Source organism: Nicotiana tabacum, chromosome 23 (genome assembly GCF_000715075.1).
Source record: "Nicotiana tabacum cultivar K326 chromosome 23, ASM71507v2, whole genome shotgun sequence".
NCBI lineage: Eukaryota > Viridiplantae > Streptophyta > Magnoliopsida > Solanales > Solanaceae > Nicotiana > Nicotiana tabacum.
Window position 1 is genome coordinate 129,857,729 of NC_134102.1, and position 26,859 is coordinate 129,884,587.

General features: G+C 41.5%; 1 protein-coding gene across 1 annotated transcript; it reads right to left on the minus strand.

Moving 5' to 3' along the window:
• Window positions 1–959: 959 nt before the first annotated feature.
• Window positions 960–5,163, minus strand: LOC107784098 (replication factor C subunit 2). The gene is made up of 7 exons (XM_016605165.2): window positions 4,904–5,163; window positions 2,772–2,878; window positions 2,572–2,673; window positions 1,929–2,124; window positions 1,644–1,772; window positions 1,360–1,554; window positions 960–1,271 (listed from the first exon to the last, which is right to left on the minus strand). The coding sequence occupies exons 1-7, from the start codon at window positions 5,060–5,062 to the stop codon at window positions 1,161–1,163; spliced, it is 999 nt and encodes a 332-aa protein (XP_016460651.1). The 5' UTR covers window positions 5,063–5,163; the 3' UTR covers window positions 960–1,160.
• Between the last annotated feature and the right edge of the window lie 21,696 nt (window positions 5,164–26,859).

The window sequence follows — 26,859 nt, forward strand, 5'->3', positions numbered from 1 at the left end:
TATGATACCACTTTTACATTATTATTACTTCAAATTTTCATAAATAAACTAAAATAAAAACAACGGTCTCACCCGATCTCTAATTTGATATGATTTCATATCAATCACCAATTACCTATTCGTATTATATTTTAATTGAAATGTCACAAATTCAAAGGGTGCGAATTAGGTGATCAAGAACGGGTAACAGCTTGAATTTTTTAGCAATAAATTTTAATTATTTAAATAAAAAGCAAACCAGGGTCAAGTAAATAATAATTTTGATATCTATTCTCAGTCAACGAGAAAAAAATGAAACAATGTACGGAAAATGAAGCCTAACCATTGACTATTAACCATTAAGTTTAAGAATATATTTCTTTTAAACACGTTATGAAAGGCAACTCTTCTAAAAGCAATTATTGATAAGTTACCTCCACGGGGAGCACACACAGCAGACAAGGAGCACACCCGTAACTTTATTGGGCTGCTATTTAAGAATTAGTATGTGCGTCCTGAACATTAGTTCAATTTTTTGGAACAAAAATGTATTGTATTATCCTGAAGTTAAAATTTTTAATTTACTATGTCTAAATAGCATCACTGAGAATGGCTATATGTGCACTTGCCCCAAAAAATTTACTATGTTTACTCAAATCAGATGTTTACATTGAACTGTTCAATTTATTATGAGTAAATGATAGATTGAGACAAGAATATATACTATTTAACCATGATAAAGAATAAAAGTGTATATGAAAACACATGATGCTTTTATTAATTTGATGTAAACACTGAATGCGGATAAGTTTTTTCTTTTATAACTACCGGATTTACTGCAAAGGACTCTGGACGAGGATCTTGAAGCTACTAAGCAAAACAAAGATTTTTTTTTTTACTTAATCCACCTTTTAACAAGCATTGAACGATCCTTTTCTAGCATGTTCATTCCTAGAGTTAAAAAGGTTGCCTTTACATTAGAAGAATTAAATGCATAATAGTTCAGCAATCATTTTCCACATGGTAACAACAACAATAAGTCAATGACTTTGCAATTAGACAGGCCAACGCTTGGCATATAAGCTAAGGTGTTTTTAAGGAAAGCTAGGACTTAGGGAGATTAAAAGGAAAATCACCAAGGACTAATCTCTGTTGACCATGTACTTCAAATGCCTGTCCAATTATGCAGCCTTAGCCGTTTTTCGAACCAATGATAGTTTAGCCAGCAGACCACACATCTGGAGATACGAACCAACCCCATCGCAGATCCTCATGTGGGCAAAACCAGTTTCCTGTTATACCAGCAGAAAAAGAAATAAATGATGCTAAACCAAAGATAGCTTATAAACATGAAAATTTTCAGAACTAGAACAGGCAAACCTTCATGAACTCCAGTTTGACATATTCTGCCATGTCATAGTTCTTTATAATTCGGAAGAGGGTTGTGATAATATCGGTGGGAGAATAGCCAAGGTCATATAGAGCCTTTAGACCCACGCAAGCATCATCGAATTTCCCTTCAAGGACATTCCGCACCATATTTTTCACGTGCAACGGATGGGGCTGGTCACAAACCTAGCATTCAGCAAAAGAGAATGGAATCATCAGGGGGGGTCTGTCAAAAGATGAATAATTATATGAAAGAGATATGTGAGCCTTGTAACCTTGAAAACATTCTCTTGGTTGACAAAACCAAATCCACTGTGTGTTGCTTGTAAGTTATTTAAGGCCTGTCTCATATCTCCATCAGCAGTAAATATAATAGCTTCAAGACCTTCGGGTACATAAGGAACCTGCAACAGATTAAGGGAATAATAACATGCTACCTGACTCATTAGGCAGACAAAAGTTGTCGATTTAACACAAGGATAAAAAGAAACTATTTCGAAGAAGCAAGAGGAACACTAGAAGAAAATAGCATGTGCGTCAAGGAATAAGATTGCTAGTACTTTTTCCGCTGCAACCACGGCCATAAGGCGTCCAAGGATCTCTTGGTCAGATAATCTTGCAAATCGGACCAGGGCACATCTACTTTGAATAGGCTCGATAATCTTAGAAGAAGTGTTGCAGGCAAGAGCAAAGCGAGTGGAGTTCGAGTATATTTCCATTGTCCTCCTCAGTGCTTGCTGAGCTCCAGACGTCATGCTAAAAGATCATTGAACACAGCAATAAGATTTCCATACCCAAAAATGAAACGTAAAATTATTGAGCTACTGCAGAAAATGCAGGTCAACACCACAGAGACAGATTGTCTACTACCCCTGAGAATCCATCAAATTGATAGAGATGGTGCAAACGAGATAGAAAAGTAAACAGTTTTTTTCATATGACTTCAAGCCCCTGAGCACAAGATCAAAGGCGGATCCAGGATTTTAACTCTACGGGTTCAACTTTTAAGATACTTAGCATTGAACCCATTATATTTTTAAAATTATGGTTCATATTTGCTATTTGTTGTAATTTTAGTGAACATTCCCGCATATATTTATACTTCGTGTCGAAGATACTAGTTTCAGACGAACCCGGTATTGCTATGCTGCGTCCGCCCCTGCACAAAATGATGTCTCAAATTTATAGGATAACATTTCTAACCTGTCAGCCTCGTCCAAAACAATTACTTTGTGCCGCCCAGGGGGTAGGGTAACTTTCTTCTGAGCAAACATCTTGATTTTGTTTCTAACAACATCGATGCCTCTGCACAAGAAACATTAACACTTCTAAGAATTTTATAGAAGCGAGAAAGAATCATGTGAAACAAATAATTTTTATATCAAATCAAGCGCTCAATATACCTATCATCTGATGCATTTAGCTCCAAAACGGCCTCCTTATAGTTTGGTCCCAAAAGCTCATGAGCAAGAGCCAAAATACTAGTGGTTTTGCCAGTACCAGGAGGACCCTGCAGAAAGTTTTATATAGATTTAAATATCCAGCATAAGAAACTATGCATAACGTTTTTTAGCAAACTGCTTTTGCCAATTCAATGTGACACCAAAAGGACAAACACTTTGGAGTCTGGAAGTCTATTAGATTTGCATTTGAGTAGAAATGGTCAACTTCCAGGAAAACTAGCAATAACTAGTTTGTTCTTACACATTCTCATCAATTAACACATTGAAACTCAATATTACTCAAGGATACAATTCAGGATTCATCACAGCAAGATTGTATTTGAAACCAAAAGTCTATTCTCCCACGAAATAGAGCATGCACAAGAGGTAAAGGAATCCGTATCCAACATCTGGTATAAGCTCACAAAAAAGTGCATAAGTTCTTTGCAAATAATATGTCCATGCAACTATGAAAGTCCAAGAACTATTGAGCAAGGACCATTAAGATTTTCATAAGAAAAGGAATAAGGAATGCTTCATATTCAGGAGTTATTGACCACAAGAAAATAAAACTGAGGTCGCAGTAGCAGAACTACTATAATCCAGCAAAAGTCAGACACATTGTATGGATTAAACTCCATTTGTGACCAGATTTACATTGTAATGACTTTTTTGTTTGCAGTAAGAGCAAAGATCTCAGGAATCTGCTTCTTAGAGGGGTGTGCACAAACCAAGAGTCATGCCAAATTTTAATCTTTCCCCAATTTACCACTTTTATTTGTACTATTTTTGAGAAATCAGGCCAATGATTCCTTATGCACTTGCAGATTCCTACACCAAACGTGGAACTTACTGATTGTGCACCAGAAAGCCAGCTCCCTATACTTTGCTTGTACCGACTTTCTCCAACGCTACTGTTCTTCTTTGAATATCTCCATAACCATTCCATTATTAGAATTTGACTATGGAGCTTCAGATTTACATAATTATTAGCTCTCGAACCCATAAAATAAAGTTTCTTAACATCCGCAGTGGAGCAAGAAATTAGACCTTTTCTTCTTTTTACATAAATGTTGATATTTTAATAGCATCTGACATAGTTCAAGCTTGTGAACAATGGACGAACCAGAAATTTATACAAGGGGATCCAAAAAAATTCTAGGATGTCATAGTTGGAATTTGAACCTAAGACCTAAAGCAATTTTGAACCCCCTTTACTACTATACTTGATTTTTTTTCATAAGAGCTCACATATAGCCAAAAAAAATAGTTTTCACTCTATTTACATTGTGTAATTTTCCGACGGGTTCGGTCCCCTTCACTCTACCTAGTTCCGCCCATGCTTGTGAATAACCATTAAAGTAATTTTTAGACGTATGTTCTCTTTTACCTTTTGACAACACAAATCAAGAACCATAATAGAAGGGGTTAATCACAGTACTACTCTCTGCAGTAAAACTCAACCTAACAATACAGTTTCTTAATAACCAATTAACCATACATGGCGCAAAGGGTTAGTTCTTTTTCTTCACTTTGCATAAATTTAGATGTAGTAATAGCATCAAACAGTTCAAGAATCAAGCTTGTGAGAAGTACTTATTACCTTTTCTCCATTTTCTTTTCTGACCTTCCAAACACTAAACCTCAAATCCATTAAATAAAGTTTCTCATTATCCATAAATGGAGCAAAAGTTAGTCTCATTATCAATGTCTTTCATTTTCTGTTTTTGGCAACAAAATTAAGAGCCATTATAAAACGGGTCTATGGAAATGCTGTATCTGGACTGAACCTCAACCCAATAGAGTAAAATTTCTCAATTTTTCAAAAATCAAGCAAAAAAAAATCAGTAGCAAAATCGAGAAGCAGCATCAAAATTGGTCCTTTTTGTTTAACACAATGAATTATCAATGCTTTTCGTTTGCCATTTTTGACAACCAAATCAAGAAACATTACAAAACGGGTCTATGTCAATGCTATATCTGCACTAAACCTCAACTCCATAATAAAGTAAAATTTCTTAATTGGATAAAAAAAAAAGAAGAGAGTAGTAGCAAAATCAGGAAGAAAAATGAAAATGTCTCTCTTTGCTTACGGCTAAGATAAGATTGGGCATGTTGCCATCACGAGCAATAACTTGGAGTCTGGCGACAGCATCTTCGTTTCCTACGATGTCCGATACCTTTGTGGGTCGAAACTTCTCTACCCATGGGATTTCTGGGCCTGATGGTGTCGTCGTAGAAGAAGAAGCCATTTTTGAACTTCGATTTGTGGCTTCGAAAATTCAAAGCTCGAAGAGAATGAAACCCTTCTTCCTAAAGCCTTCTTTTGCTCTACTTGAAATTGGAGGGAAATATATGCTGATAGAGGCGCACACATAATTGCGTAAAAATACCATGTTCTAGCCACTTTTCGGACCGTTAATTCAAAAATAAAAACCGTTTGCAAAGTTATTAAAAAATAGCAATTATTGTGCTGCAATACGGACTGGTCCAGCATAATATACTAGAGATTGGTGTACATGTGTATGAACTTACAGCATATTATGCTGGAACTCCAACACGCGTAAAGTTACAGCATAATATATTGGAAATTGGAGCACGTGTGTATGAACTTTCAGCGTGTTATGTTGCACCAGTATATTATACTGGAACTTCAGTATATTCTTTACATGAAAAGTGGCTAAATTTCGATTACTTTTGAAACTGTGGTTATTTTTCAATTACCACTTGTAAATCTAGCTATTTTTGAATTTATCGTATTATAAGTCCAATTCAATAATTGTCATTATAATAGCGTGTTTGGCCAAGTTTTTTCCTTGGCCAAAAGTGCCTCTCTTTTTTAAAAAAAATAAGTTATTTGGCCAAACTTTTTGAAGGAAAAAAAATATTTTTTAGTAGAAGCAGAAACAATTTTTGATAAATAGAAAAAAAATAGCTTCTCCCCAAAAGCACTTTTTTGCAAAATACTTTTTAGAAAAATATACTTAGAAGCACTTTTAAAAAACTTGGCCAAACACTAATTGTTGCTCAAAAATATTTTCCAAATTAATTAACCAAACACAAACCGCTTTTCATCAAAAGTACTTTTTTTGAAAAACACTTTTGAAAAAAAATACTTCTCAAAATAAGCACATTTTAGAAGCTCACATTCTCTAATCGCGACTTGTAAGTAGCATTGCAATTTATAAGTGGCATTCGCGAATCGTGATTTAACGAACAACCATTTATAATCCGTACTAACTGACTGCGATTATAAGCCGTAGTCAGAAATTGATTGTAGATGGCAATTGGTGTAGGGCGGGGCAGGGCAAACCTTACATGGGACCGGACAGGGGAAGATTTTAATGGGTCAGAGCACGGTGGGGCAGGGCACAAAATGTTATTTTTTAAAAATTTTAATAGAGCAGGGCGGGCATGGCAAACCATGGAGTATAGACTATCTGGTTGATTTCAGTATTTGAACTATGCAATGAGACATGCTGCCCAATTCGATTATCTACAAATGTCTGCATTTTAAAACGAATGTGTTGTGAATGAAAATAGAGATGACGTGGAAGCCACGCAAGCAGAGCATATGGGAATGCCACGCAAGACTTCTAGAACGATCATTCTACCTAAACGACTTGGGGACTACGTCTGGAAAGGGGGAAATGCTCGTGACAAGGGGTAAAATTGGTTAGGCAGCAGTATAAGGCACCATGAAGTCGGCATTGCGAAGGAGGGATTTAGTTGTTATGAATGATTATATTTCTCTTCCCAGTTCTTCTGTATTCCTCATCTGCTTCTGCTTCCTTTATCATTAGTTACTATTAGTTCCAGTATTTCATTGTAATTTCTGCATTTGAGATTTCAGTCGGCTTTATCTTTGAAATCGAGTTCGAGTTTAATCAATCAACAGTGGTGGTACTAGCTTCTGCTCCTTTAAGTTGCACCCTTCCGCTCTTTTAAATTTGTAACATTGGTGCTTTCATCCAGAGGTCCAAAATGGATGACCAAAAACTCAAGTCTCTCGTAGAAGAATCAGTTCAGGGAGTGAAGGATTCAATCCTTGCTGATATCCGTTCATTGTTACTGGAAGTGGTGGGAAATCAACATCGAGACCCAACGATGGATGTCACTTGCGATCGCCATGGGAGAGACCCACCTGCTGACCAACCTCCAGCAACATCGATTCTTCGCCACAGAGGTCCGGTGGAGATAGGGCGATTTCGTGGCTAAAATCCGGAGGCCTGGATTTTTCAAGCAGATCGTTACTTCGATTTTTACCACATAGCAGAGGATCAAAGGCTCTCAATAGCCTCCTTCTACTTAGACGACGAAGCTCTCAAATGGTATCGTTGGCTCTTTCGGAATAAACAACTGGTGGATTGGGATCATTTCGCAGCAAAAGTGAGAATTCATTTCCGTCAGAAAGGGTTAGAATCAGCTGAGGGACGTTTGGCAAAACTTCGACAAACCACCACCATATCAGATTTTCAGAGTCGGTTTGAGAATATTGCTAATGAAACAGACGACATGACCGATAGTCGTATGGTACGTCTCTTTATTTCTGGGCTTAGAGAAGATATTAAGAATTCAGTGCTTGTCCATAGGCCAAAAACTTATGAGGAGACTTTAGATTTGGCGCATATTCACGAAAAAAGGATCTAGGCTGAAAAAGGGCATGTTCGACCCACCTTCACCAAAACGCCACCCCTATTACCCACACCTAACTTTGCACTGTCATCCCACATCGCAAAATTCTCTAGTCCACTCATCCCAGTTGCATCTAGCTCTTACCCACCAAATCGTCCACCTCTCAAACGCCTATCTCACGCCGTATTACAGAGTCGTCGTGAACGTGGATTGTGCTACTATTGTGAAGAGAAATATACTACTGGTCATAAATGTAAGACACATCCTTAGCTTTTATTGCTTACGGATGGATCCGATGTAGACTCTGGCTTGCCGGAATCCTTTATTACTGATAATTTCATAGCCGAGGAGTTGCAATGTTTGGAATTACATGAGCAATCAGATATTTCTTACCATGCTTTAACAGGTGGAATCTCTCCATCAACTTTGCGATTCACTGGGCAAGTGAGTGGATCGCCGGTCCAAGTGTTGGTCGATGGAGGAAGTACTCACAACTTCGTGCAACCACGAGCAGCCAAACATCTCCAACTCCAAATTGAGGCCATTCCCGATTTTGCCGTAATGGTGGGCAGTGGCCACAGACTTCGTTGTGAATGGGTAGTGCGACAAGTCACCTTGTTGATTCAAGGAACTACGCTGGTTGAGGACTTGTATGTCCTACTTTTTCATGGTGTTGATGTAGTACTTGGGGTAGCATGGTTGGCAACGTTGGGGCGCACTATCACTGATTATGCAACACGAGAGTTTGAATTTACTCTGAAGGGGTCCAAAGTGCTATGGCATGGAGATTCCCCCACTGGTGCTCACCAAATTCAGTTGCATAGTTTGAGGCGCATTGCAGCAACTGATGTTATTTCCTCTTTCTTTTGCCTAGAGATGATCGTTGATGAGAGAGGAATGTCAGGCGAGATGGCCCCTGACTTGTGCAGCCTATTGGAGTCCTATGCTGATGTCTTTCAGAAGCCAGCCGGTTTGCCACCTTCCCGTGCCCAGGATCACTCAATACACCTCGCCCCTAGGGCACGACCTGTAAATGTAAAACCATATAGGTACCCCTATTTCCAAAAATAAGCTATGGAGCAACTTGTGACGGATATGCTCAAGGAGGGAGTGATATGGCCCAGCACCAGCCCGTTTTCATCTCCGGCATTGTTAGTGCGCAATAAGGATGGTACATGGAGGTTTTGCGTTGACTATAGGGCACTCAATGCTATCACAGTTCGTGATCAATTCCCAATTCCCACTATCGATGAATTGTTTGATGAATTGCACAAAGCTTGTTACTTTTCCAAGTTGGACTTGTTATCCGGATATAATCAGATCAAGGTTAGGCCTGAGGATGTGGCCAAGACTGGCTTTCGTACCCACGACGGGCACTACGAATTCTTGGTAATGTTGTTTGGCTTGACGAATGCCCCTTCCACCTTTCAGGCAACTATGAATGAGATTTTTCGGCCCCATTTCTGCCGTTTCGTCTTGGTTTTCTTTGATGATATATTGGTCTATAGTTCATCTTGGAATGAACACATGGAACATTTACAGGTGGTCTTGCAGTTGTTACGCGACCATCAGCTAGTCGCCAAGTGATCCAAATGCTTATTTGCCAACCATATATGGACTATTTAGGCCACATCATCTCTTCCCAAGGATTGTCCGTAGACCCTGAAAAGATTATGGCCATCCAGCAATGGCCACCCCCTCGTTTCGTATAGGAGGTTCATAGTTTCCTTGGCCTTGCAGGTTATTACCGTAGGTTTATTCATCATTATGCTACTATAGCTGGTCCTTTGACTGATCTTTTGCGCAAGGACTCTTTCAAGTGGGCAGATGCAGAACAAAGTGCCTTTGATGCTTTGAAGGCCAAGTTGGGCTCCACCCCTATTTTGGCTCTACCAAATTTTAGTCAGGGATTTCAGGTGGAAACTGATGCATCCGGACAAGGTATCGGGGCTATTCTTTCACAACGAGGACACCTCATTGCTTACTTCAGCCAGAAGTTAAGCTCTCGTATACATAAGGCCTTCACCTATCATAGAGAGATGTTTGCAATTACTCAGGCTGTGAGTAAATGGCGACAGTACCTTTTGGGATATCAGTTCACAATCTTTACTAATCAACAATCGTTGAGGAACTTGACTACGCAGACCATACAAACACCTGAGCAACAGAAGTGGCTCACTAAACTTGTGGGATATGACTTTCGTATTTTGTATCGGCCTGGTAAACAAAACTCTGCCGCGGATGCTCTTTCTCGGACTTTAGAAGCGACCTTCATGACTCTCTCGGTCAATTCTTTTGCTATTGAGGTTGAGTTAAAGCAATTGAACCACTCCAATCCGGAGTTGGTGGACATTCAACAGGCTTTGAGTCGTGGAGATGCCGGCTACGAAGACTATTTGTTCAAAGATGGGTTACTCTTTTATAAAGGAAGGATAGTTATTCCTTCCGATTCTTCCTTACACCTGAAACTAATTTTTGAGTTCTATGCCACTCCTACTGGAGGTCATGCTGGGGTTGCTCGCACCTTCCATCGTTTGGCATCTAATTTCTTTTGGAGGCATATGCGTCGCGACGTACATATTTTGTAGTAACCTGTCAGATATGCCAACAGATGAAGGATTCTCACTTTCACCCTGCAGGCTTATTGCAGCCATTGCCAATCCCTGATCAAGTATTTGAGGATATTGCGATGGACTTTATCACTTGTCTTCTCAGTTTGAAGGGAAAGACTACAATCATGACTGTAGTAGATTGCCTCACGAAATATGGGCACTTCATACCGCTACCTTCTACTTTCTCTACTCATACTGTGGCAGAGGCTTTCGTGGTAGGTATAATCAGGCTCCATGGCCCTCCCCGGACTATCGTGACTGATCATGTCCCCAGGTTCCTACACTTGTTTTGGCAAGAAATTCATCGTTTACAAGGGTCTACTCTTGCCATCAGTACTGCTTATCATCCTCAGACGGATGGGCAATCAGAGGCACTTAACAAGTATGTGGAACAGTATTTGCATTGCTTTGTCGCTGAGTTTCCTTCCCACTGGGTTGCCATGATACCATGGGCAGAATATTGGTATAACACCTCTTATCAAACTACAGCTGGCATGACTCCATTTCAAGCACTCTATGGTCGTGAACCTCCCACCATCGCTCGCTATATTTTGGGCAGCACTGCGAGCGAATTAGTTGAGTTTTACTTGCTGCAACATGATGAAGTTCTGCAAATCCTCAGGCATAATTTGTTAAAGGCTCAGAACCGTATGAAGCTATTGGCAGATAAGTCCCGCACTGATACGACCTTTGACATTGGTGATTGGGTGTATGTCAAGTTAAAACCTTTTAGGCAGACTTCTTTGCACTTGCAGCGAGATCACAAGATTGGCAGACGCTATTTTGGTCCTTATGAGGTGTTGAAACGTGTTGGCAATGTTGCCTACCGCTTGGCTGCCCGAATCTGCTAAGATCCACTCGATCTTTCATGTTTCCATGTTGAAACGATGTGTGGGAACTCCTAATCATCAGGTCACTCCTTTGCTTTTGGGATATGCCACTGACACTGTGGATCCGGTTGATCCCAACCTTGAGGACAAGGTTGCTTTTGAGGAGGGAGTATTGTTGTGAATGAAAATAGAGATGACGTGGAAGTCACGCAAGCAGAGCACATGGGAATGCCACACAAGACTTCTAGAACGATCATTCCGCCTAAACGACTTGGGGACTATGTCTGGAAATGGGGAAATGCTTGTGACAAGGGGTAAAATTGGTTGGGCAACAGTATAAGGCACCACGAAGTCGGCATTGCGAATGGGGGATTTAGTTGTTATGAATGATTCTATTTCTCTTCCCAGTTCTTCTGTATTCCTCATCTCCTTATGCTTCCTTTATCATTAGTTACCGTTAGTTCCAGTATTTCATTGTAATTTCTGCATTTGAGACTTCAGTCGGCTTTATCTTTGTAATCGAGTTCGAGTTTAATCAATCAACAGTGGTGGGACTAGTTTCTGCTCCTTTTAAGTTGCACCCTTCTGCTCTTTTGAATTTGTAACAGAATGTGCATTAATGTATTCTAATTAGTGAACAGTGACAAAATTATGTTTTTGATAAACGTATCCTAGAATAGTAAGTATTACCAGCTGAAGAGAAACTGATCTATAATAGTAGAGATGTTATTCATTTTTAAAGACGAAATATTTCTGGACCACTAACAACCATTTATCTACTTTTGTATTTGTTCTTGGAGTGGAACATTAATATAAGGGGAATTAATTTTTTGATAAATTATATAACATTGATAAAAATTATATTTATTCAATCACCATGCATAAACAATTAAACAATATTTTAAATGTTTCAATAGAAAGTTGTAAAGGTAAAAAAAAATTAGAAGCATATTGCAAAATAAAAAATATAGAGAAAAAAATAAAAGAGAGTCTAAGCGGGGCAGGGCTTAATAGAGCGGGGGCGGGGCACGACAGGGCAAAATTTTGACAAAACGCTAAATGGGGCAGGGCGGGTCAAAATTTTAGCGGGTCAAGGCTTGTCGTACCCCGCCCTACCCTACCTTGCCCTATTTACATTCTTAATCGATAAGTTGCATTCTCGTGCAATGACTTTACCTCTTTTCATCCTTTCTTTAGTCGGGAATCCCTCAAAAACAACATTTCTGCCCTTCCATCGTAGGGGTAAGACTGCGTACATCTTGCCCTTTCCAAACCCCACTTGTGAGAATTTACTGAGTTTGTTATTGTTATTGTGTATTCTAGTACGATATATAAGTCCACACTGCCTCTTCCCGTTCTCAGTTCCATTTTTACAGTGTAGTAATATATATATATATATATATATATATATATATATATATATGAATGTGCAAGTCGCCAGTAGCATGCACTTCTGTATACGAGACTCGATCTACAATCACCCAAACAACATCAAACTTCCTCAAAGTCTGCGGGAGTCCAACTACGAAGTCCATGGTAATACGCTCCCACTTCCACTTCGGAATTTCAAGTCTCTCAAGTAATCCACCCGGTCTCTCATGATCATACTTTACCTGTTGACAGTTGAGGAACCGAGCTACAAATCTCACTATATCCTTATTCATTCTCCTCCACCAATAATGCTGCCTCAAGTCATGATACATCTTTGAGACATCCAAATGAATGGAATACCGAGAACTGTGGGTTTCCTCAAGAATCAACTCACGCAGCCCATCCACATTAGGCACACAAATTCGACCCTGCATCCTCAATACCCCGTCATCCTTAATAGTAATATCTCTGGCATCACCGTGTTGAATTGTATCCTTAAGGACAAGCAAATAGGGATCATCATATTGGCGTTCTCTGATACAATCATATAAAGAAGACCAAGAAACCACACAAGCTAGAACCCGACTGGGCTCCAAAATATCTAATCTCACGAACTGGTTGGCCGAGGTCTGAACATCAACTGCAAGAGGCCTTTCACCAACAGGAATGAATGCAAGGCTACCCATACTCACTGCCTTTCTACTCAAGGCATTGGCCACCACATTGGCCTTCCTGGGATGATACAGAATAGTAATATCATAGTCCTTTAGCAGCTCCAACCATCTCCGTTGCCTCAAATTTAGATCCTTCTGTTTGAATAAGTGCTGAAGACTCCGATGATATGTAAATACCTCGCAAGACACACCATAAATATAGTGCTTCCAAATCTTCAATGCATGAACAATGGCTGCCAATTCTAAATCATGGACACGGTAGTTCTTTTCATGTGGCTTCAACTGGCGCGAAGGATAAGCAATCACTCTACCCTCCTGCATTAAGACACACCCAATACCAATCCGAGAAGCATCACAATACACTATATAAGAGCCTAAAGCTAAAGGAAAAACTAGAGTTGTGGTCAAGATAGTCTTGAGCTTTTGAAAGCTCTCTTCACACTCATCCGACCACCTGAATGGGCGATGTAAAAGAAGAATCTATGTTAAATTTTATTTATTTTGGCCAAGATCATGTTTTAAAGCTCAAGTTAAAATATATGGACGTATTTTTTAAGAAGCACAAGAAGTCCAAGAAGCCCAAGATTTATTTCGAGAAGCCAAGACCCTTTCCTTCTTAAAATAGGATTTAGTTTATTCCTTTTAGAATAAGGATTTCCCTTTTAGTAAGATTCTAGTTTCTTTTCCTTGTATAATATGGATTTTACTTTCCTTGTCTTAAGTTATTTTATTTCCTTATTAGAATAGGAATTGTAGTTATCAAAGAAGTGACTCTAGGCCTATATAAAGGGTTCTCTTGTTTTGTAAAAAAAAATCACGTTTGTGAGCTTTACCCTAATTTGCAATAGAGTGTTTTTCTCTATTTTGTTTTCTTTATCCTTATTTTTGGTTCCAAGCAAGGTGGTGATAGTCTTTATCTTGTTTTCAATTGCGTGTGGTGTTTCTTTATCACGTTAATTGATTCCAAGTGGTGACTTTAGGAATTGTTTGAGTTCTTGATCATTCAAGAACACGTTTCTTGATCTAAATTCGTTCTTTTGATATCATAGAATCATAACTTTCATTGAACTGGTGCAACATCAATATTTAATTATTTTGAGCGAGTAAATAGTCTTTCTTATAGTTCAAATCGTCATATTTCACCTTGTTTTTCAATCATCAGATTCCGAGTCCTAAAACTTGAGATACGTTGTTTCTTGAAATAGACCCACAAACCATGTTTTCATTTCAAGATCTTAATCCTGGTCAGTTGGTTCTTTGTTAACTCGAAGAATCACATCAATGTGGCTCATTTCTGGGTCAATTTAGTCAAAGGCGATGCAATAGACGAAAAACCCTCCACGAAGCGACGATAATAACCAGCCAAACTGAGAAAAATCTGAATCTCAGTAGCTGAAGATGTCCTGGCCAACTCTGAACTACCTCTATCTTTTTTGGATCCACCTTAATTCCCTCACCGGACACTATGTGTCCCAAGAATGCCATCGAACTAAGCCAGAACTCACATTTAGAGAATTTGGCATACAGTCTCTCCTCTCTCAGTCTCTGTAGTACAATACTCAAATGTTGTGTATGTTCCTCCTGGATACATGACTACACCAGGATATCATCAATAAATACTACAACAAATAAATCAGGATACGGCTGGAATACACTATTCATCAAGTGCATAATTGTTGTTGGGGCGTTGGTTAGCCTAGAAGACATCACGAGAAATTCATAGTGACCATAACGGGTCCTGAATGTCGTCTTTAAAATATCTGAATCCCGAATTTTCAACCAGTGATACCCGGACCTCAAATCAATTTTGGAGAATACCCTCGCTCCTTGAAGCTGGTCAAATAAATCATCAATACGTGGCAAAGGATACTTGTTCTTGAATTGTAACTTTGTTTAACTGCCTGTAGTTGATGCACATCCGCATATTACCATCTTTCTTCTTCACAAATAGAATCGGTGCACCCTAAGGCGATACATTAGGCATGATGAACCCCCTATCAAGGAGTTCCTAAAGTTGCTCATTTAATTCTTTCAATTCAGCTGGAGCCATACGATACAGAGGAATGGAAATGGACCGAGTGCCTGGCACCAAGTCAATACCGAAATCAATATCCCTGTCAGGTGGCATACCCGGCAGGTCTATAGGAAATACATCTAAAAAGTCTCGCACTACCAGTACAGAATTAATAGTAGAAGTGTCTACATCAACATCTCTCACAAAGGCCAAATAGGACAAACACCTCTTCCCAACCATACGTTGGGCCTTCAAATAAGAGATTACCCTGCTGGGAACATAATCTAGAGAACCTCTCCATTCGACCTTCTGCAACTCCGGCAACTCTGGCATTGCCAACATCACGGTTTTTGCGTGACAATCCAAATTAGCATGACATGGAGACAACCAGTCCATACCCAAGATTACATCGAAATCAACCATACTAAGCAATAAGAGATCAATTCTAGTCTCCAGTCCTTAATAGTTACCAAACACGACCGATACACACGATCCACGATAATAGTATCGCCCACCGGCTTAGATACACGAACAGGTGAAACTAAAGACTCACGTGATATATCCAGATAATGTGTAAAGTACGATGATACATACGAATAAGTGGAACCAGGGTCAAATAATATAGAAGCTTCCCTGTGGCACACTGAGACAATATATGTGATCACTGCATCTGAAGCAACGAGATCTGGCTTGGCAGGAAAAGCATAGAATCGGGACTAACCGCCACCTGATCGGCCTCTCCCTCTTGGGCGACCCCTAGCTGACTGACCCCCACTCCGAGCTGGCTGGGCAGGTGGCGAAGTAACTAGTGATGAAGTCGTAGTCTGATTCCTCTGCTGCACTAGACCTCCCGTGGCGACGAGGATACTGCCTCCATACATGCCCAAACTCCCCGCACTCAAAGCAACTCCCTGGTGCTGGTGTTGGTAAGGACTGAATCGGGACCTGAGAACCAGAATAACTGCTAGAAGCACCCGGTGCAAATAAACCCTGAATTGATGGAGCACGGGACCAACTCTGGGCTGGAAGGGCAATGAGAGATGACTGACCCTGATGAGAACTGTATGAACCATGGCTGGATGATGCACCACGGTGAACTGGGCGACCCGTCTGAGCGTGTCTGTAAGGATGACCTCCTGAAGGAATACCGATGAAACCACTCATTCCACGAGGCCTCCTGGCCTTCCTTTCTCCCCGCTCCTGGCTATGGACCATATCTATCTGCTGAGCAATGTCAACTACCTCACCAAAAGTAGCACCAGATACCCTCTCCTGAGTCATAACTAACCGCAACCGATATGTGAGGCCATCAATGAACCTCCTAATCCTCTTCCTATCAGTGGGAACCAACCAAACTACGTGACGATACAAATCAGAAAACTTCATTTCGTACTGCGTCACAGACATATCTTCCTTACGTAACTACTCAAACTGTCTGCACAGCTCCTCTCTACGAGACTGCAACACAAACTTCTCCAAGAAGAGAACGGAGAACTCCTACCATGTAAGTGGTGCTGCACCGACCGGCCTGCACTTCTTATAAGCCTCCCACCATCTAAAGGAAGCCCTAGAAAATTAAAAAGTAGTGAAAGAGACCCCACTAGTCTCTAGAATATCCACTGTCCGAAGCATTCGCTAGCACTTATCTAGGAAACCATGAGCATCCTCTGACTCAGCACTGCTAAATGATGGAAGTCGAATCCTCCCAAATCTCTCAAGTCTCCTCTGCTCATCATCAGCCATAACGGGGACTACCAGGGCCTTAGCAGCTGCAACCGGTTGGGCTGGTAGTGCCCCCAGTATCTGAAGTCCCTGCACTACCTGCTCTGGAGTACGGGCAACAGGGGTGTGAGTACCTCCCCCGGCCTGAGAAGTGGCTGGTGCGGCCTGAGTTGAAACCACCCGAGCAAGGAATGTGCAAACAGTCAACATCTGTGCTAGAGCCTCCTGAAGGCCTGGAATCACAATAGGCACAATTGGTGCCTGAGCTGGTCCCGTTGGATCAACTATATATGGAATCTACTCGTGAGCTAGAGCAACTGGTGGTGCTACAGATGCTGCTCCAACTGCTGTACGAGTTATACCTCTACCTCGGCCCCGGCCTCTACCACGACCCCAACCTCTCGCGGCCCTTACTGGTGGCACTGGTGGCTGAATGTCCAATTCGATAGTACGTGTCCTCACCATTTGTGAGAGAATAGAATAACAGAAATTTAGTTTCCGGAATCAACAAATTTGCACGACAGAATACAAGAAAGTAAAATTTTCCTAAGGGGTCGGCAACCTCTCAAAGATAAGTACAAACGTCTCCACACCGATCCGGAAGACTCTACTAAACCTGCTCATGACTCGTGAGACCTATGTAACCTAGTCTCTGATACAAATTTGTCATGACCCAAAATTCTAACCTGTCATGATGGCGCCTATCTCGAAACTAGGTAAGCCGATAACCTCAATAAACCACAATTTCTTTTAAGATTGAAAACATAATATCTAAATTTAATAGAAAATCCCACACACACTGATATAAATACACTCCCAAAACCTGATGTCACTGAGTACATGAGCATCTAAATGATAACAAAGTCTGACTGATAAAAACATTATCTGATAATATAGAACAATACAAAAACTGAAAGGAAAAAGAGTCAAGATTTGCGGATGTCAAGCAGCTACCTCGATAATCTCCAATAAATAAAGCTCCGAAGAACTAGCAACCGCCGTGTCCAAAAGTACCTGGATCTGCACACGAGGTGCATGGTGTAGTATGAGTACAGCCAACTCAGCAAGTAATAATATTAAATAAATAATTGAAAGTAGTGACGAGCTTCGTAGCTAAGTCCAATTACAGTAATTTCCAACATAAGAAGGTAGGCATGCTTTCAAGCTCAACATTTAAGACCCAAACAGTAATTTCATATCAAGTTCAAATGAAACAAAAGATAATATCTATGAGAAAATTTCCAAACAGTGATATATGACAACTGAAGTGAAAAAATAATAAAATTAATGCATCCTCTCAGAGCAATAGTCACTCAGTCCTCCTATTCACTCCAACCTCACAATCACTCTTTACTCACAGTTACTCATTTCTCTCAATCACTCGACACTTGCACTCAGTAGGTACCTGCGCTCACTAGGGGTGTGTACAGACTCCGGAGGGGCTCCTTCAGCCCAAGCGCTATAACAAGCCAATCATGGCATATAACAATGAAACATGTTACGGTGTGAATCCCGATCCCATAAATATCTTCACAATCAGGCTCTCGACCTCACTCAGTCATCCACCTCTCCAATCTCCCGGACTCTCAGAAATCATGGTAAGCTGCCCAAACAGCAATGATATGATGTATCAATAATAAACAATAGAGAGAGAGATAAAATATGTAAGTAAAACTATGACTGAGTGCAAAACAACAATTTAGCAGATAATTCAACAAGTACACGACCTCTGTGGGTCCCTACAGTGTAAACACATATTTTAAACGTGATTTATATATTGATTTCTCTAATACGTGATAAATGTACGGATATCAATAGATTATTCAACCACACAGTTCCATGGAATTTATCAAGTCACAATTCCTACGGTGCACGCCCACACGCCCGTCACCTAACATGTGCGTCACCTCAAAACCAATCACATATCACAAAATTCGTGGTTTCATACCCTCAGGACCAAATTTAGAACTGTTACTTACATCAAACCGTGTAATTCTTTATTCTGCTATGTCTTTGCCTCGCGAATCGATCTCCAAACGCCTCGAATCTAGTCATAAATAATTTGATTAAGTCAATACAAATTATAAGAATTAATTCCATATGAAAATAATAATTTCCAACAAAATTCGAAATTGCACTCAAAAACGTCTCGAAACCCAACAAAAGTTACAAAATATGAACGCCCATTCAACCATGAGTCCAACCATACCAAATTTACCAAATTTCAACATCAACTCGACCTCAAAATCTTAATTTCTTATTTTGGAATCCCTAGGCCAAATCCTCTAATTTCACCTCAAAAACACGTAATCTAGTCGAAATACTCAATGATAATCCAATATTATTGAGTAACAATGATTACAAGTGACTTACCTCAATATTTTTCGTGAATTCTCTCTGAAAAATTGCCCAAAACCGTGTTAAAAATATCCACAATGACAAAAATGTCGGAACCCTCTATGCGCCATTCTCGCTTCTGCGGACAAGAGTTCGCTTCTGCTATCCAGTGCACTCCTAGCTCAGGCCGCATTTGCGACCATGTTGTCGCTTCTACGGTCGCGTTTCTGTGACATTTTGTCCGCTTCTGCGATTCCAGGCTCGCTTCTACGAGCCAATTTTCGTATGTGCGATTGCATCCGATAGCAAAAAAATTTCAGCTTTGTTCTAATTCCAAATTTGATCAGTTAACCATCCGAAACTCACTCGAGGCCCCCGAGACCTCGACCAAATATACCAACAAGTCCTAAAATATCATACGAACTTAGTCGAAGCCTCAAATCACACCAAACAACATTAAAAACATGAATCACACCCTCAGTTCAAGTTTAATGAAACTAAGATTTTTCAACTTCTACATTAGATGCCGAAACCTATCAAATAAAGTCCGATTGACCTCAAATTTTGCACACAAGTCATAAATGACATAACGGACCTATTCAAATTTCCAGAATCAGATTCTAACCCTGATATCAAAAAGTCAACTTCCCGATCAAACTTTCAAACTTAAATATCTATTTTAGCCATTTCAAGCCTAATTTAACTACACACTTCCAAATAATTTTTCAAACACGCTCCTAAGTCCAAAATCACCATACAGAGCTATTGGAACCATCAAGACTCGCGGAGTTTGCCTACAATAACAATTACCAGTCAAGCATTCAGATGGCTCTGAATGAGGCTTTATATAGGAGACAATGTCGGTCTCCGCTGGGTTGGTTTGAGCCATGTGAGGCTAGGCTATTAGGTACTGATTTGGTTCAGGATGCTTTGGGGAAAGTTAAATTGATTCAAGAGCGGCTCCGCATGGCACAATCTAGACAGAAGAGTTATGCCGACATGAAGGTCCATGATATTGCTTACATGGTTGGGGAGAAGGTTCTGCTCTCAAGGTTTCACCCACAAAGAGTGTGTTGAGGTTCAGGAAGAAGGGCAAGTTGAGTCCTCGGTATATTGGGCCTTTTAAAGTAGTTAAGAAGATTGGAGAGGTGGCTTATGAACTGGCATTGCTACCTAGTCTATCGGGTGTTCATTCCGTGTTTCATGTATCTATGCTATGGAAGTATGTCGGAGATCCGTCTCATGTTTTGGATTTTAGCACAGTGCAGTTGGACAGTAATTTTACTTATGATGTGGAGCCGGTGGCCATTTTAGATCGACAGGTTCGAAAGTTGAGATCAAAGAACATAGCTTTAGTAAAAGTGCAGTGGAGAGGCTAGCCAGTCGGAGAAACTACCTGGATATTGAGCGGGAGATGCAGAGCAAATATCCATACCTATTGGAGGCTCCAGGTATGATTCCAAACCCGTTCGAGGACGAACGTCTATTTAAGAGGGGGAGAATGTAACGACCCGGCCGGTCGTGCAGATCCGTCTCATGTTTTGGATTTTAGCACAGTGTAGTTTGACGGTAATTTGACTTATGATGTGGAGCCGATGGCCATTTTAGACCGGTAGGTTCGAAAGTTGAGATCAAAGAACATAGCTTCAGTGAAAGTGCAGGTGCCCCCCGTTGATCTCGGCGGATTCCAGCCACAGACCTGATCGACGCTAGCTCGCATGTGGCCATCAATGCAAATTTGCCTACCGATCGTGAGAACAGTGTCCGCATGGAAGTCCGATTGATTGCCCAAAATACACACGGTGGTGAAGGTGATGGAATCAATTTGCGGGTGATAATCGAAATGTTATAGGCTCAATATGCAGTTATAGCCCAGTTGCAGAACCAAAGCCGCGTGCCAAGAAGAATTGAACCCAAGTCATCCCGAGAAGTCACCCGCAGAAATGAACCGGTCACAGAAAGACCGAATGGAAATGAATCGAGGACCAACCCCGAGATCATAAAGATGCTCGAGGAGCTGACAAAATGGGGTAGAATCAGGAGGGAAGAAAATCAAAGCCAATGACAAAAAGGTAGAAACCTACAATTACAAGGTCAACCAAATCCTAGGGGCATCGCCGATATTAAAAGGCTTGGATTCCAAGAAGTTTGTTCAAAAACCTTTTCCTCCAAGCGAGCTCCGAAGCTGATCCCTAAGAAGTTCCGCATGCCTGAGATTCCTAAGTACAACGGAATAACGACCCAAATGAGCATGTGACCTCCTACACGTGCGTCATCAAAGGGAACGACTTGGAGAATGATGAGATCAAGTCTGTCCTGCTGAAAAGTCCAGGAAAACTCTGTCAAAGGGAGCTATGATATGGTATCACAACCTACCTCCTAATTCCATTGACTCGTTTGATATGCTTGAAGATTTTTTCGTAAAAGCACATGCCGGGGCTATCAAGGTCGAGACCAGGAAGTCAAATCTTTTCAAAGTGGAACAAAGGGATAATGAGATGCTCGGAGAATTCGTGTCCCAATTTCAAATAGAACAGATGGACTTGCCTCCGGTCACAGACGATTGGGCCGTTCAGGCCTTCACCCAAGGACTCAATGTTCGAAGCTCGCTGGCTTCACATAAGTTAAAACAAAATCTGTTAGAATACCCGGCTGTTACTTGGGCCGACATGCATAACCGGTATCAATCAAAAATTAGGGTCAAAGATGATCAGCTTGGGCCCCCTTCTGGGTCGGTTTATCCCATCAGAGCCATCGATGGAGACGTTGATCGAGAACCAAGATCAAACAGGGATGAGTATCAACCATATAATGGAGACAGAGAAGTAGTGGGTCTGGGCGAAAACTTGTGAGAAGCGAAATGGCCTCGACCTCTACAGTCCGCCATCGGATGCATCAAGGACACCAAATGGCCTCGACCTCTATAGTCCGATCCAGCCCAAAGGGATCCTAACCTAATGTGCAAATATCATGGCACTCACAACCACAGAATAAAGGATTGACGATAACTAAGAGAGGAAGTAGCCCGGCTATTCAACAACGGACATCTCCGAGAGTTCCTGAGCGATCAAGCCAAAAATCATATCAGGAATATAGATTCTAATAAATAGATCGAGCAGGAGGAACCTCAGAACATCATTAACATGCTCATAGGTGGGGTCGACATTCCCCAGGGGCCTATGCTGAAGTACACCAGAGTATCCATCATAAGGGGAAAATGGACTCGGGATTACGTGCCGGAGGGAACCTTGTCTTTCAACGACGAGGACGCTGAAGGGATCGGGCAGCCCCACAATGATGCACTGGTAATATCTGTACTCATAAATAAATCTCGAGTTAAGAGTGTGTTAATTGATTCGGGTAGATCGGCCAATATCATTAGATCGAGGGTCGTGGAATAACTCGGTCTACAAGATCAAATCGTGCTTGCAGTCCGAGTTCTAAACGGGTTCAACATGGCATGTGAGACCACTAAAGGGGAGATAACATTATCGGTAAACGTCTCCGGGACCATTCATGAAGTCAAGTTCTATGTAATCGAAGGAGATATGAGGTACAATGCTTTGTTCGAGAGGCCATTGATTCACAACATGAGGACAGTACCCTCGACTCTGCACCAAGTGTTGAAATTCACAATGCCAAGAGGGATAAAAACAATTTACGGAGAACAACCAGCCGCAAAGGAGATGTTCACGGTCGATGAGGTAGTCCCGATATCTGTACTTACAACGACAAAAGGTCTGGGTTCGGTCGTCAAGGGAGAAGCCAAATAGCAGTTACCTACACCGGCCCGACCCAACTGGAGAAGCAGGGGACCGATGAAGATAATGACTATAGAGTTCCCAGGTCTTTTATAACCCCCGATGATTCTCACGCTACCAAATCGATAGTCAAGTAACTGGAGCAAGTCGTACCGATCGAGCACTTGCCCGATCAAAAGGTATACCTGGGCATGAGGTTGAGTCCCGAGCTCAGGAAAAAACTCATTCAATTCCTTATAGCTAACATAGATTATTTCGCTTGGTCCCACCTTGACATGACACGGATCCCGCCAAAAATAACCACTCACAAGCTGAACCTGGACCTGAAGTTCCACCCGGTCAAGTAGAAGAGGAGGCCCCAGTCCGAGATCAAGAATGCGTTCATCAAGGACGAGGTATCTAAATCCTTAAAATAAGGTCCATCCGGGAGGTTAAATACTCGGACTAGTTAGCAAATGTAGTAATAGTCCATAAAAGGTAAACAAATTAAGAATGTGTGTAGATTATAAAGACTTGAATAAAATCTGTCCCAAGGAATCTTTCCCTTTGCCTAACATCGATCGCACGATCGATGCAACAACCGGCCACTAGATCCTTAGTTTTCTCGACGCTTATTTTGGGTACAACTAAATTCGGATGGACTCGGGTGATCAGGAAAAAACTTCCTTCATCACTAAGTACGGCACTTACTGCTATAACGTGATGTCATTCAGACTAAAAAATACCGGTGCCACTTACCAACGTCTAGTAAATCGGATGTTCGAAGAACAAATAGGAAAATCAATGGAGGTTTACATTGACGATATGTTCGTTAAGTCCCTACGAGCAAAGGATCATTTGAAATATTTGCAGGAAACCTTCAGCATATTGAAGAAGTACAATATGAAGTTGAACCCAGAGAAATGTGCATTTGGAGTCGGGTCCGGGAAATTCCTCAGATTCATGGTGTCCGACCAGGGAATCGAGATTAATCCCAATAAGATCAAGGCCATCGAAGATATCACTGTTGTGGACAATGTCAAGGCCGTTCAAAGGTTAACCAGACGCATAGTCGCCCTGAGGTTATTCATCTCGAGGTCCTCCGACAAGAGCCACCGATTTTTCTCATTGTTGAAGAAAAAGAATAACTTCTCATGGACCCCTGAGTGCCAACGAGCCTTTGAGGAACTCAAGTGGTATCTCTCGAGGCCACCTCTGCTTCATACTCCGAAGACAGACGAGCAGATATACTTGTACTTAGCAGTATCCGAGATAGCGGTAAGTGGAGTCCTGGTCGGGAAAGAAGAAGGTACGCAATTTCCAATCTATTATGTTACCAGGACTCTAGGCGAGGCCAAAACTAGATACCCTCACCTAGAAAAATTGGCGCTCTCTTTGCTAAGCGCCTCTAGAAAGCTGAAACCATACTTTTAATGTCACCCCATATGCGTTGTAACTACTTACCCATTGAGGAACGTAATGCATAAACCCGAGCTCTCAGGACGATTGGCCAAATGGGTCGTAGAGATAAGCGGGTACGGTATCGAATATCGGCCCCGAACCGCCATTAAATCTCAAATTTTGGCAGACTTTGTGGTCAACTTTACGCCGACCCTAATAACCAAGGTCGAAAGAGAGTTGTTGTTGAACTCGAGGACTTCTTCGGGAATCTGGACCCTTTTTACGGACGGTGCCTCGAACGCAAAAGGGTCCGGACTTGGCATCGTATTGAAGCCACCAACAAGCAATGTAGTTAAACACTTTATTAGGAATGTAAAATTGGCTAACAACGAGGCTGAATATGAGGCCATGATTGCATGTCTCGAACTAGCCAAAAGCTTGGGGGCAGAGGTGATCGAAGTTAAGTGTGACTCCCTCCTTGTGGTGAACCAAATTAATGGGACGTTCGAGGTTAGAGAAGAACGAATGCAAAGATTCCTGGATAAGCTGCAGGTAACGTTACATCGGTTCAAGGAGTGGACTCTACAACATGTACCTCGGGATCAAAACAATGATGTTGATGCCCTTCCTAACTTGGGATCGTCGGTCGATGATGATGAGTTCAACTTGGGGGTGGTCGTACAACTCATGAGATTGGTGGTGGAAGAAGGTCACGCCGAGATAAACTCAACAAGCCTAACTTTGGACTGGAGAAACAAATATATAGAGTATCTAAAGACCGAAAAACTGCCCTCAGATCCTAAAGAATCGAGGGATCTAAGTATGAAGGCAACCTGGTTCAACTTGTCCGAAGACGGTACCTTATTCAGAAAAACATTCGATGGCCTACTCGCAATATGTTTAGGACCGAGAGATACCGAGTATGTTCTGAGGGAGGTCTACGAAGGCACTTGCGAAAATCATTCGGGCGCCGAATTATTAGTTCAGAAAATAGTCAGATTCGGCTACTACTGGATCGACATAGAAAAGGACGCGAAGGAGTTCGTACCAAAATGTGACGAATGTCAAAGGCATGCTCCGATGATTCATCAGCTCGGGAGCTGCTGCATTCGGTCTTGTCACCCTGGTCGTTCATGAAATCGGGGATGGACATCGTCACCTCCCTTCCATGGGCACCTGGTAAGGCTTAATTTATATTATTTATGACTGACTATTTCTCTAAGTGGATGAAAGACCGTTCGTATAAGAAAGTTAGGGAGAAGGAAGTCATCGATTTCATTTGGGACCACATAATATGTCAGTTTGGAATGCCGGCCGAGATCGTGTGCGACAATGGGAAACAGTTCATCGGCAGCAAAGTAAGCAAGTTTCTCGAAGACCATAAGATTAAAAGAATCCTATCGACACCCTATCACCCTAGTGGGAACGGGCAAGCAGAGTCCACGAATAAAACCATACTCCAAAACCTCAAAAAGAGGTTGACAAACGCCAAAGAAAAATGGAAAGAAATCTTTCCCGAAGTCCTATGGTCATATCGTACGACCTCAAAATCCAGTACCGGGGCCAACCCATTCTCATTGGTCTACGGTGCCGAAGCTCTAATACCAGTCGAAGTAGGAGAACCGAGTCTTAGGTTTCGATATACCACCAAAGAGTCAAACAATGAGGCTATAAGTACGAGCCTGGAACTTTTAGACGAAAGCCACGAGGTCGCCCTCGTCCGGTTAGCTGCACAAAAATAACGGATTGAAAGGTATTACAATCGGAGAGCCAACCTTCAATACTTCATTGTCGGGGACTCGGTGTTAAGAAAGGTCATACTAAGCACCCGAAACCCGAGCGAAGGGAAGCTGGGGCCAAACTGGGAAGGTCCGTATCAAATTATCGAGATCATCGGAAAAGGATCGTACAAACTTGGAGCGATGAATGGTGAGCGACTACCGAACAACTTGAACGTAACTCACTTGAAACGATATTACTGCTACGGTACGACCCCATTCAATTCTTTTCTTTACATATTGGACTAACACTTGTAGGTAACAGTCAAGAAATGATACAACTTTTAGGCCTGAAAGCATGCGTTGCACTCTTTTTCCTTTGAATCAGTTTTGTCCCAAATGGATTTTCCGGTAAGGTTTTTAACGAGGCAACAGTGGATCGCGCTAACTTAGGATAGAATACCAGCTATGAACCGGTGTCAAAGATCACGTCAACAGTATCTGAAGCTTCTCTAAAGTTCAGCCTCTAATACTGGGGGTCATCACCCTTGGACAATGATTTTTGCAAGGAAAGAAACTTTGTGTTCGAACAGTCTAGCCTCGGTGGGTAGGATTTATTGTAAGGGCCAAATAGTCAAATAAACTGTGCCCACATAGACCACCCAATCCATAACAAAAAATTGAACACATTTGTAACCTTGTATATTACACACAGAAATGAAAGAAAGTTTCTCCTTGTGGATAAATATTTTGTCCCTTAAAATTTTTTCTACATTCGGTCCCCTAAAGATATCGAGCCCAAGGGCCACCTCTGTCTGGATCCAAGAGATCACACTCACTCAGGGACTGTCGTCCAGGGCAGGCTCGGCCGACCCGGGGTATCAAAGCCCGGAGGCACAAAGCTTATTAGGCAGTACCCGAACTTTAAAGGCTACGGCCATCCCCATCCGGGACTGTTGTCCGGGGCAAGACCGGATAACTTGTGGTAACAAGCC